Genomic DNA, 13375 nt, shown 5'->3' with positions numbered 1-13375 from the left:
CGTTGTCGGATTGTGATACACGCGGCGTGTATTCAAAATAAGGTCTCCATTTATTTTTTTCACATTAAATAACACATATTATTTCAATTTATTCATTTTTTTATTATTTAAAGCTTGAAATCTAAGCTATTTTTCTACGTAATCGCCATTCACTTCGATGAGCTTCCTCATTCGTACGACAAACTTTTGTATCCCCTCCTCGAACCACGATCCCGCCGCCTCGCGCAAGAACGAAATGACCGCTTCATGAACTTCTTCATCGGTATTGCAGGTTATTCACCAAAATTGAATGAATAGTCTCTACCGCACACATCTTGGAGTTTTTCGGCCAACTCATTGAGAGTCAACAAGCGCCTCAACTTTCCGCACTGTTTCGTCCGAGTGTGACGTCCTGCCGCTGCGCTTCTCGTCGTGAACGTTTAGTCGGCCAGCAGAAAATTCTTTACACCATTTTCGAACGTTTCTCACATCCATACATTTCTCACCATACACTTCTTCCAATTGACGATGAATTTCTATAGGTGGATTTTTTTTTAGTGCAAAAACTTAATGACAACGTAACTCGCACCTGGCGGGACCGACAACCGGCACTTCCATTGCAAATGGCTGCTACGTCAAGACTGAGCTTCCTAATGAGCTCCACCAGGTGTCGATTAGTGGAGGGTGGCCTAACGTATACAATAGTGTTGCCGGATTTCATCTAGCGCTACTTGCGGCGATACAATGGCCTTGGAGACCTTATTTTAAATACACGCCTCGTACTACTTCCTGAGTATTGCTGTTTTTAGATGTTTATCGACTAGTAGTATATCTGGTCTGTTGTGAGGGGGTTGGGCATTTCCGTTGAATTATCTATAACACTATTTATGGTTTCAACTAGCCTGGTAGCCCTTGGTGTGAAGGCAGGCGGATTTCTCCGCCCTGTCCCGACCCGCCTAATAAACGCTTGCCATTAAGCTAGTCGCCCATTAGGCGGGTCGGGCCGGGGCAAAGAAATCCGCCTGCCTGCATTTGTATGCAACTGCGTCCACTACACGGTCAGTCTGTAGTAGACGCAGTTGCATACAAATGTAGGCAGCGGATTCTCCGCCCCGGCATGACCCGCCTAGCTTTATGCTGCACTCCAGCTCGTCTCTTTTTATTTTAATAAATAATAAACACTCCAAAGATCCCAGCAATATGGGCATCTACCTCGTCAATCACTTCTTCATTACAGCCAAATTTAGTGTCAGCGTTTTAATCGTTGTTGTCATTAGGCCATAGTCTAAATAAGATCGATCAAGACATTGCTTTGCTCGTACAGTTTTTTTGGTATAAAAAAACAGTGTTTTTTTATTAATTTATAAAACTAGCGTCACTTAACCTTCAATATTAAGACTTAACAGGCATCTTTCGACGTTTGATACTAACGAGAAAAAATCGGTATATCATTGACATCTGTGCGCCAGGTTCGGGACATCGTCAGCCTTCCCTTATCCACTCCTGGATGTAGGCCTCTTTCATGTTCCTCCATGCTGTCCTGTCCTGAGCTATCTGAAACCATCTATTTCCCGCATACTGCTTTATATCATCAAGCCATCTTCTTTGTGGTCTACCTACACTGCGATTCGTCGTTCTTGGTCGCCAGTGTGTTACTTTATATGTCCATCTCGATTTGTTCTGTCGAGCCACGTGTCCTACCCACTGCCACTTCAATTCTGCTACACGCGCTATAATATCTACGACTCTAGTTCTTTGTCGGATTTCTTCATTCCTTTTCCTGTCTCTGAGACTGATATTGAGCATAGTTCTTTCCATCGCTCTCTGCATCACCCTCAGCTGGTTTGCGGTCTTCTTAGTTATTGCCATAGTTTCCAGGCCATATGTCGCTACCGGTAATATGCAGGCATCGAAAACTTTCCTTTTAAGGTTTATTGGGATGTCGTTATTCCTGAATATATATTTCATCTTTCCAAAAGCCATCCAAGTTAGCCTGTTTTTTCTTTTTATCTCTGCTGTTTGATTTTCTTTGCCGATTCTTATTGAGTGTCCTAAATATATATATTCTTCTACATTTTCAAGTTGTGTGCCGTCAATGTTTATGTGTTCTGTGGTGTTGTTGATAAGTTTGGTCTTCGAAACATTAATTTTTAAACCGACTTTTTTCAGAGCATCACTAAGTTGTTTTAACATCTCGCTCAACTCTCGCTGCTACTTATTAGGACGATGTCATCGGCAAAACGAAGATGGTTTAAGTAGGATCCATTTACATTTATACCTTTCGTTTCCCACTCCAACGATTTAAACACATTCTCCATTAATAACATTAAGATACATTAATTTTTTGAGAAGTGAATATCAAATATTGCAAAGAAAGGGTCATTAGAGATAAAATTTATTATAGAACTTTTTCACTTAATTATCTCTATCGAAAACATTATATATATAAAATAATTTATTGGAATCAATCTTCATTTGTCATAGAAATCAATGTAAAACACATCTTCTATATTCTTCAATATGAAGTATTCTAAAAATATTATAAAAAATATCAAAATTTTAAAACCATTTCATGCCATTGTTAATCATTATTAAATTGTGCTTTTGATTTGTAACAATCTGAATGAAAATATTAATACAAAATCAATGGAAGGAATAACAGAAACATCATATTTTGGTCAGGCTCATTGAAGATCTGATATTCGGTGAAATTTGTCCCTTATGGCGAAGATCTGTACTAGAACTGGTGCTTCTAACTGACAAAGTATTCCTCAATCTTTCCCTATCAATTGCAATTATATCCATCTGTTCAGGAATTTTTAATGCAAAAAAAATGTCATGAAATTCATAACAGGCAGATGAAACCTGAAAAAGTTAAATATTTAAATTTTGTCCTATTATTTTTTTCATGATTTGATACAACTAAGATCAAGAGAAAAAAATAATTACCAGCTTTATTAGATTTCGATGTAACTCCACATCAGCTTCTTCTATTGCCTCAGAACTTTGCAGTTCCAAAGCACAAACAAGAGCATCTTGAATAGTTTGAATAATTCTTTTCACCTTTGTAGTATTCATCAATCTCCTCACCAAGTAGCCCTTAGCATAAGCATTAATAATACTTGCTGCTTTTTCCTGTGGAGCAACATCAAAAGTGTTCTGATTTTAACAATTTCAAATGAAAATCGTGTACAGGGTGTCCCAAATTCGATGCTTACTGAAAGCATCTCGAGAACTATAAGACTATTATTATTATTATTATTATTTGAACTGGGGTCGTTTTGCTTCGGTGAGCCTTCCGGGAACTGCGACCATGCAGATCTTTTGTTCACTACCCTACTCATTCATAGAAACCCAGGGAGGTCGTCAACAACGTTAATAAAATTGACAACCTCCCTAGGGGCCTTGGCCATTACCTCTCTGGTATCCAGGACCGACTATAAGACTATAATATTGGGTGTTTCGACTTTAAATTCAATGTTCAATGGATACAAATTCTGGATGAAAATTGTAATCGGCGCATGCGTACTTTTTTTTTATAGGAACTATGTTCTAAGTTAAAAGTTGGTCAACTTATAGTCATAGTTCTTAGGAACGTTCCATAAACGCCCTCATTGATTCGTTTGTGTTCTCTGTTCTTAGGAACGATACATAAATCTAACACAACTTTTAAAGAAGTTCTTAATCAAAAAGGGAGTACACATATGTAAAGTACCAATAAAACGATGAAGAAAATAAAATCAAATAGAATCGATTTTAGTAATGTCTATATTAACTGTACAAAAATAAATGTCGGAATATATTGAAACTATTTTGATTATTTCAATGAAACCCATTAAGTATAATGGGTACTCACCTCTGTCAATGCTTGAAGCTCTTTATGTTTCGAATCATCATTATTTTCTGTTACTTCATCCTTTTTTGAAATTGCCTGTGGACCAAAATGATTCAATTGATTGGGGAAATTATCATTATTTTTGCTCTGAAGATCCAGAATTCTGATAGTACTCAAACTGAAATCATTCAAGGACTTTGAACTGGAAGGCGATATATCGAATGGTAAAGTTTGACTCTCTTCTAATGAGGAAGCTATAGATTTTCCAAAAGTACTGCAATGTGAAACTATACTGCCTGATCTACTTTCAGTATTCATTACATCACTTGTAGGCAAGTTTGGTTGTGTAGTTGAAGTACTAGTAATAATTACCCTTTTTGGGGATGAAACTTCAACTAAAGAATCGTTATCGAAATCCTCAGTGTGTACCATTCCTCTCTTTAACTTTTCGAAATGTTTTGCTCCCCGTTGTTGTTCCTGCTTTTGTGTCTTGATTAACTCTACAATTTTTTTAGCATAATTCTCAGGAATCTGTTGTAAAATCATTTGCAATTCAACTTCTGGATCAATACTCTCAATGGATGATGCATCATCCTGATCACCCAGAGATTTTGTATCTGTTTTCCCACAAAAAGTTATACTTTTAGTTGTATTTTCCCTTTTCTCATCAGAAGTACTAAAATTTATTTGTTGAACGGTGATGTCTGTAGTTATAACTTCAAGAGACGGTTGATGACAAGCAATGATTTCATAATTATTATATTTTTCTTCAGTTTTCGATATATTAGAGGTAAGATCTATGAGATTCTCATCATCAGAAGAAATAACTTTCGTTTCATTAGTTTTCCCTTCAATACTGAAAAATAATAAATTGGCTAGGACTCAGTGATTTTTTTGATTGACAAAGAAAAGGAAGATATTAAATGAAACCGTCTACTTAATATCCGGTCAAGAAAATATACAACTAAAATGTTGAAATTTCCTGTTGTCTAACTAAAACTAGCATTTCACTTTTATGGAATTGAAACTTGCATAATTCAACTACTAGTATGTAATTGTTGTTTTGATATTGGTGATGGACTATATGTTATATAGTTTATTGGGCTTTTACCATCATATGTACGCATCCCAACTGCGCACACCGGAAGTAAAGTGTAGCTTATATTAAACTTATACATACGAACTCTAAAAAGTATGGTGCATAGGTCCAGACAGACAATGTTTTTCCCAGAACCATACAATCTTTCTCCTTCTCAGGACCAAAATACTGAAGGAGGCAGGCGAATGCTTGCCGAAACGTCGAAAACAACTAACCGCTCAGATGATGGAAACAGCCCAATAAATTATCTAACAGGTAACTTCTGACAGCATCTATTGATCTAATTTAAGGGATACTAGCAATGTGCACAATCCTTGGACTATATGTACATTATTTTATCAAAATAAAATTTTTGTCACAATACCGTCTAGTCCAGCTTTCCGTAAGCACGATAACTCTCTAACAGAAAAACATAGATTTTTGAAATTCTCAGAGTAAGTTCCGATTTGAAATGGTTGGGATGATGCAGGCTAGAAGAACTGACCCAGCAAGATGCTTTGTATCAGCAATAGCATGACTGAAAATCATAAAACTGTACCACGATTAAGTTTTCCATGTTTATTGGATATTATGTTCGATGCTTGTTCCTTTGAGATCGTTACTTTATGTTGTAATTGTAATATTATATTAATTGTCTGAACATTGTTAAAACCGATGAATTTTTTGATTGCTGATGTAAAATTGAGAAGTAAGACTCGGACGGGAATCCTATAGTGAGGCTTACCTCTGAACAATTTTACAGTGATAACTTATGATATCAATGACATGTATGACCCAGACGGAAGTCTTATCATGAGGCTTACCTCTGAACATTGTCAAGACTGATGAATTTTTCAGTTACCGATGTGTGATTGATATGTAAGACCAGGACAGAAGTCCTATAGGACCTATAGTGAGGCTTACCACTGAGCAATTTCTCAGTTCTGGTTCAGTTTGGTCTACTTTTTTGTTATTGCCACAGAAATTGATATTCAATTGGAAAAAAATTCAAGTGCGTTGTGTTTGTAATCTGTTAGCATGCAGCGGTGATGTTTTTTTTTTTGTATATCTCTTTTTTCCATCGAGTACAGAGTATACACCGTTGCGATGAGCCAGAGCTTCAAACATAGCCATATTCCATAGAAAATCAATTGCTTACATTATCTTTATTCGTTTCTGACAATGCAGCGCTTGAGACATAGACACAGAAAATCAATTGCATACAATAAGTGCTTTCCAGTCACCGTTCAGAGCTTCTCGGTACAGCGTACCAGTGCGCATTTGTACTGTTCCAGTAAACGGAGCGTCGAGCCCTCGCCACAGAATAGAGAGGTATTTTAATTTAATTTAATTTAATACCTCTCTATTCTGTGCCCTCGCGCTACCTTCCTCTTTCCCCTGACGCACCCCCCGCATTACTTCGCATAAAGTACAAGACACTAGTTTGTTTACGTTTAATTTAACAGTTTGGTTTTGCCGCGTAAAGGTGAGGCCCTAGTGCGCCGAGCTCTGGACTGGAAAGCATTCATTATCTTTATTCGGTTGTAACAATATTATTCATACAAATAGTGTCATCAACTTGGCAAATTGAACAACATCGTATCAATAGTCAGTATGGTCGTGTTAGCAATTCATAAGATTCTAATTTTTGTGAACCTCTAGTATCCAATACTGAGGCCATATGTGTCAAAATCAATCAGACGCATACTTCCTATATGCATAAGAACTGGGGTTGAACCTAACCTATAAACTAGAGCACGAGGTCTCTCCAATTTTCTCATCACTTCTGTTCAGGTAATCAAGTATAAAAGTAAATTAGTTCAATTGAGGAACGTATACGATTGATTTACAACTCCTGGGCCTTCATACAAAGGATACCGATTCCCAATATGCGAACACACTATGCGAGTTGTTTACTGCTAGAGTACATCATCTAACATTGGGCTGCGTGCTAATAGTACTCGGGCTAAAGCTGCGTTTTAAAAGTTAATGGGTCCTATTCTACTCGAATAGAAACGAACGGATCGGATCGTAATAAGAGAAATCGATATGGTTCACTTCTATGGCGTCCAAATTTTGTATTCTGTATCCAATTCTTCTTCTATCGTCAAATGATATTCGTAATCAATACCCATAGTAATTCCACCTGAGTTACAGAATACCAATTCGAAACGATTACGATGAATTTATATTCGATCCATACCATCTCTATTCGATTTGAACATACAGAATAGGGCTGAATAACACGGTAGCAGGGCCCACGATTGTATTATTATTATTCTTTGTTGAAAATAAGAGAGGAGGCAAAAGCCTATACACCTCAGGTACAAATAAATTCAAAGAAATACATTGCTAGTAAGCGATGAGTTCAAAACAAAACCATCAAAAAGAGAAGGCAGGAAAAAAGCAAGCAAATTAACATTGGTAATTACGGTACAGTCAAATGATAATCAAGACGGTTTTTGAAAGCGTTTATCTCCTTCAAAAAAGTTTTTAGCTTTCCGTAACGGTTGAAATACGGTTGTTGGCACGACATCGTGGGTCTTATCAATTAATCTTCAAATTAATTTGAATGAGATATGATTACTTCAAACTTATGGATGGTGAGCCGATTCCATCTTCTACCTCCGGCCGGAACCTTGTCATAATTTTTTATAGTCAGTTGAGATTCATGTCTCATTGATGTTGAAAAAATCCTTTCACTGGGTCATTTGTATCAGCAAAGAAATTTTTTGGGCTTGTCCTCGCGTAACCATCTTTGTGAGTCACTGGTATTGTCCAAATTGAACAATGGATTGACAATTTTTATCCAAATTATGTTGCGAGGTATAGATTGCCGAAGGTACAGAACTCGTGCTGCCGGTTCATTTTCGACTTGAGAAAATTTGACAGAGGAATAAGAGTTGGGATAAATGAATTTGCATGGCTCAGGTGCGATAATATTATTCGTCTTCAGATGACGATAACGGCATAAAGAATTTTGAGTTCTTTCATTCCTTTATATTATATTTGAACGAAAAGTTAATGTTCATGAAGTTGCCATTAGACATGAACCAAGGCTTATGTTGCCTAGATTCTGTTCAGTCATGTTTCAACGCTCCTTCACTTATCATGCAGAAAATATACTCTCATAATCTCAATCTTCCTTCAATTTTATAGACTTTTCCTTAAAAAAAAATACCCCATGTTTATTTATTTTTAGCTGGGGTGCTCTCTGTCAGCTTGTTGAAAAAAATTTTGAAAGAAGTTTTTTTAACTAATGACTGGTTTAAGATGAGTTATTCATTATTTTCATTGTTGCTTCATGATTTCTTGATCGATTTTTTTTTGTATTTTCCTTAATTTTATTATTAACGGGGTTAAGTGGACTAACTCAAGTTATACTTCGCTCCTATAATAGGTATTATTTTTTTGCTAGTGAAGGCACTATTATTAATAATTTGGAGAGGTTTTCTTTGCCAATTTTAGAGGTGCGACCTCCTACATAGGATTTTGGTGTTCATCTATATGAAAACTCGCAGATCTCTACCATGTACACCTACCATCTACATAGCGGAGCGTGTGGACTTTGCCGTAGAGCGATTGCGCAGCCTTCGACGCCATCTCTTGGGTTAGCAAAGAACCACCATAAGAATTTTATGCAGGTGAAAGTTTGTTATAAATTTCGACCTGGAAAGAATATAAAGATAAAGATTTGAGATAGGCAGATATTTTGTGGTTTCTCAACTTATATGATGAAAATATACCTACTCTATTCTGGATTAATTTATTTTGAAATGTTCATCGTTTGAATGCTTACAGTGGACTGTTGCATTAGGTAGATCTGGTTGTAGGTATATCCAGCATCAACCAGATGCGTTTTTTTTTTGACTACTTGAACCATTTAAAGTGTACATATGCATAGGGCACCAATATTTTATTTGTAGGTAGAGCACTTAGGGATTTATAGAATTTCAAACAGCAGCAACTTGTAGTTTTATTTCAGCGTTCAAAGCTCATCTCATATTTGTGTCCAAAGTTGAAATGTGTGGCGAAATACGTTTGGAAAGGAAATAAATTTGTTCTTTAGGCTTCCCAACAAATTTTCGAAGAAATCTTTAAATTGTTCGGTTTTTAGTTTCCTTTCTACCAATTTTTTTTTTTGACCGTTTAGTTTTCTGCTAATAAGCCGAGCTTAATGCTGAACTTACTTCAAGCAATATACCAGAGACAACTGATAGTTCAGCTTCAGCATACAACCAAAATTCATCCTAAACTATTTCAAGATCATGCATATTTCTTTCTTTTTCAGGTTTTTCAGGTTTCTCAATTGTTAATTGTTTTATAATACCGATAACTTCCGCGATGTCCTGCCTCAAAATTTGTCAACAATTTCTTCATTAGAAGACTTTAATACATGTCAGACTTTTCACAGATTTTCACATTTTCACTTTTCACAGAATTTCAATAGGCTATGTTTTTCTGTTCGAGAATAGTATTGTATTTATGAATTATACAACAGATTCGGTATCAGTGAATAGAACATAATTTCCTGCTCGAAATTCAAAAATACAAACATCTTAACGAAATAATGGAATAATCTGTTCAGGGAACAACCACTCAAAAAAATTAAAGAGATAAGGACATACCTCTCAAATATTTCAATATCATTTCTAGAAGTAATGTTTTGATCACATGAACTTAATGAAGACCTCTTCAAATGATCTAAAAGTATTGAACTGGGATTATCCAAAGTGTAGGAATTACTTCTTATCAAGCGATGCTTCTCAGTATTCACAGATTGATGATAATTTCCACTTTCATTTCCTTTATCTGCGCCGATTTGAGATTCCTTTTTACTTTCATTGTAATTTAGATCCCTCTCATCAACAATTGATAGATAGTCATTTAATTCCTCTGACAATTTACATTCACATACATCTGTGTTATTTTTTTTATATAAACTAGTTGTCTCCTGTGAATTTGCATAAGGCACATATTTCATATTCACTTCTTTCAAATTATTCTCTGAACATACAGATTGATTTTCTGAGGTATCATAATTTGTAGTATGTTTTTGTTCTAAAAGAGTACGATATGTTCTTTTCTTTTGATATGATTGTTCTAATAATATAGCTTCATTTTTGTACTGCAGCAATTCTTCTCTTCGTTTAGGGGTGATCTTTAAAAAAATATTAAATTATTAATGTCTTACTGCAATATATTTTGCCGAATGTCATATAAAATATAATTTTTGATTATAAATGTATTTTAAAGGATATATTACTGTTTCTTTTGCTCGTTTTACTTACAATTATCAATCTACAAAATATGTCTAGTTGAATAGTGAATAGATATGCAAAGCAATGAATTGAATAAAGACCCCTCTTAAATTAAATTTGCAGAAAATGTCTGTATCGGGTGTCCCAAATTCGTTATCTAGTGAAGGGATCTCAAAATCCCTTTGAGCACTGGCGAATATAGCAGCTATTAACTCTTTTAACCCCTTCTAGTAGCCAGGAGCAGATAGTATATTTACAGCTCTCCTTCAAAAGGGACTTTTGATGCTTTGATTCTATATCTCTCAAGACTATTCAATAATAATGAAAACATTACATAAAATGAAAGCTAGGATAACTATGAATAATGGTATTACTGCCATATTGTAGTTTTTATTTTTATTCATCAGGAGATATGGAGTAAACAATCAATATTCAGTCTGTTCAATACTACTACATTGGTTAGATGATGGATTGGCTTAAGAGGACCAATTAAAGTGTACATAATTAGACAATTATTTCACAAAAATATTCTGTTGATGAACACTGTGTAGATTATGTAAGGTATGAGCATACTTAAGGCAAAAAGTCAATCCCAAAATCTAATAAAAACACCGGAAATACAGACAACAAATTCTCAAAAACATGCCTTACATGTGGGTATACGATTATACAACGCCTTACCTCAGGGATAAAGCGTGTAAGTGACCTCAGATATTTTGTCAGAAAAATAAAAAGCATAATTCTTGATTCTTGAGTTGTACTGTGCTGCGTTCATCTCTGTCGATAAGGGAAAGAAGAAAAATAAGGGGTAAAATCAATAAAATGGGGAGAAAATAATAAAAAATAATAATAAATAAGAGAATTTGTATACATGTGTAAGCTGGTGAAATGAATAGCTAAAATGGGTTCATGTATATTTATTGATTTGGATACTGTTAAGATATAAAAATTGTTACTGTCAGACACAAACCATTGGTTTAATTGACAGTATTTCTTGACAATTACTGTACTAAATTTGGTAAAATAATTTACATTGATTGATTGAAATGGCAACACAAATCACTTGATCTATCTCCGCTCTATTCTTTCTGTGGGGACACTTAAAATATGACCTATACCGGAAGCCACCTGAATTAATTATTAAACTTGGACGGAGGCAGAGGCTTTTTGCAAAATTACTAATGAGACAGTCAAACCTATCTGAAGAGAGGTAGAGAAAGACTACATTATTATCTAGAACAAAATGGCAATCATTTTGAATAGTGTTTATATGAGTTACTATTTTAATACTTTGACAAGAAATGAATTAATGATTGGTTTTACTTTTCAATTTTTATTGAAATAATCAGGACTTCCATTTTGCTTAACTTAGCCTTTTATCATTGCAAAGTATATTTTGTATGAGCTCTTAAATGATTGATCACAAATAGAGTTGCCATTAAAATTTCCGGTAATTTTATAGAGACTTACTAATTTTGGAGTGATACGAATCTGTCCAATTATCAAAGTTTTTGCTTTTAGATGGCTAAAGCGCAGGGAGTTGGTCGAGGTGAGTGCTTAAGGGTACTATTATTGTTTCCCCTCTTTAGTATTGAAAAATTTTCAACTGTTTTTCATACCTCTTATAACTTCGAAGATGCCAATTGCAAATTTTCAAAATCCCACCTTGTATAAATTTGAAACACTCACCAAAGGAGGCAGAAGAGACACTCCCCTTATCTTCATACAAGATGTAAAAGAATGGTTCTCTTCCATTTTATGGATAACTCAAGGATGATCTAACCTGAAATAATTGTTAATTGCAGGAAATCAAGTCATTCGCTATGTCATTTCAATACTATTAATTATTATACTATCAACAAGACTTGTTCGACTCATGACACTATTAACTTTTTGTTCATTAGTAATTGGGAGTGCAAATTTAAATTATGACACTTCATATGCACAGAGTATCTGATTATAAACATTAGAGTTCTGTGTCTCTAGCGCCGAGATTATTCGTTCCGAAATTTTCACAAAATTAACTGTCTTTGTCAATTTCGGTATTTCCTCATATATTATTATTTCAGATAGGTTGAAGGATATTTAATAGTCAATGAAAGTGTCAAGTTTGTTCGCCTTCTTAGTTTGGTTACCCTTTGGCTATACTAGCGTCATTGTGGAGAATTTTTTTGAACCCTTATTTTTTTTATGAAAAGAGCAATATATTTATCCATTTTTTCATTTTTCACTTGTTGCATGATCTTATTTATATTTGTAAACACAAAACTGACCGAACATTAGAGCGTTCGGCGCATCTGCATATTCGCATGTGGCGCCCTTCGTGGCGAAATGAAAAGTAATCATTAGTAAAACATAATCATAATATACGCTTTCACTGCCTTGCCTGCTGAAGACATCTTAGAAATTTCTGTTTTTTTGACTATACTAGGAATATTTGAGTTGATTTTGTTTCCAATATCCGATTTTCAAAATTGAAAATGAATTTTGATGGTATGGACTTCATTATTATTATTTATTTACTGCAAGAAATTCACTAATTTAGTGCTATATAGTTGGTTGCCTCAATTCATTTTAGAATAAAAAAAGTAGCTCGAGAAAGAAGGAAAAATATGGATTATTAGTGTGAGAAGAATATGGTAAGAATATTTGAGAAATGTTAGCAAAGATTTTTTTCTATTTTCGAATATTTGCAATGGTGCTCTGATTAGAGCAGAAATAGTTCGACCTGAATTGAAAAACAAAAACAAATCTATAGAGATTTTTTTTCTAGTAAGTTATTTTTTTTTGTAGTAAGTTATATAACTTACTAGAAACTTACTAATGATTGGACATTCGATTTTTAATAATTTCACTGACTCCGCAATGTTGAAAATAACTCCATACGAAAAAGCAATAAGCCTTGGGTTGGATTCGACTGACAAACTGCAAGTCCTTTTCCTGAATATGATATTTTTTTTCTCTGAGACTTTCATATGATAATAAACTATAACTGGCACAAATATAAATAGGAAGTTCAAATTTGTGTAGCTAGACTCGATATTTTTGTAGAGTGTGATACATTGTTGAATTAATATTTTTTTTCTTCATAACCTCATAAGGAAAACCAATATGGCGTATATAAGAAGAAAAATTGACTATCGCGTCTCTGGAACAATGGCAAACAGAAAAAAATCTGACGACACTATTGAAATCTCCATGTTGGATAATGGCTACAAAATG

The 13375-nt window shown here is 34.6% G+C and overlaps 1 protein-coding gene across 3 annotated transcripts; it reads right to left on the bottom strand.

The window, feature by feature from the left end:
* Positions 1–2358: 2358 nt before the first annotated feature.
* Positions 2359–12104, bottom strand: LOC123673069 (probable serine/threonine-protein kinase DDB_G0283337). 3 transcript variants are annotated; one of them, XM_045607491.1, is made up of 6 exons: positions 11843–12104; positions 9521–10053; positions 4187–4670; positions 3836–3910; positions 2929–3114; positions 2359–2844 (listed from the first exon to the last, which is right to left on the bottom strand). In XM_045607491.1, exons 1-6 carry the CDS (start codon positions 11906–11908, stop codon positions 2647–2649), a joined length of 1542 nt encoding a protein of 513 aa, XP_045463447.1. In that variant the 5' UTR covers positions 11909–12104; the 3' UTR covers positions 2359–2646. The 3 variants fall into 3 exon arrangements, with proteins under 3 accessions (XP_045463447.1, XP_045463445.1, XP_045463446.1); XM_045607489.1 differs by having other exon boundaries at positions 3836–4670; positions 11843–12102; XM_045607490.1 differs by lacking the exon at positions 11843–12104 and adding an exon at positions 11624–11821 and having other exon boundaries at positions 3836–4670.
* Positions 12105–13375: the final 1271 nt, after the last annotated feature.

Source organism: Harmonia axyridis, chromosome 2 (genome assembly GCF_914767665.1).
Source record: "Harmonia axyridis chromosome 2, icHarAxyr1.1, whole genome shotgun sequence".
NCBI classification, from domain to species: Eukaryota; Metazoa; Arthropoda; class Insecta; order Coleoptera; family Coccinellidae; genus Harmonia; species Harmonia axyridis.
This window is presented reverse-complemented; position numbering and strand designations above follow the sequence as displayed.

Bases quoted from the DNA above. Each gene is read 5' to 3' on its own strand.
- LOC123673069 (XM_045607489.1), bottom strand. From the start codon at position 11,908: ATGGAAGAGAACCATTCTTTTACATCTTGTATGAAGATAAGGGGAGTG. The intron at 10,054-11,842 runs GTGAGTGTTTCA...ATTTTTTTAAAG, and splicing joins TGTCTCTTCTGCCTCCTTTG to ATCACCCCTAAACGAAGAGA. The intron at 3,115-3,835 runs GTGAGTACCCAT...GTTGCTCCACAG, and splicing joins AGCTTCAAGCATTGACAGAG to GAAAAAGCAGCAAGTATTAT.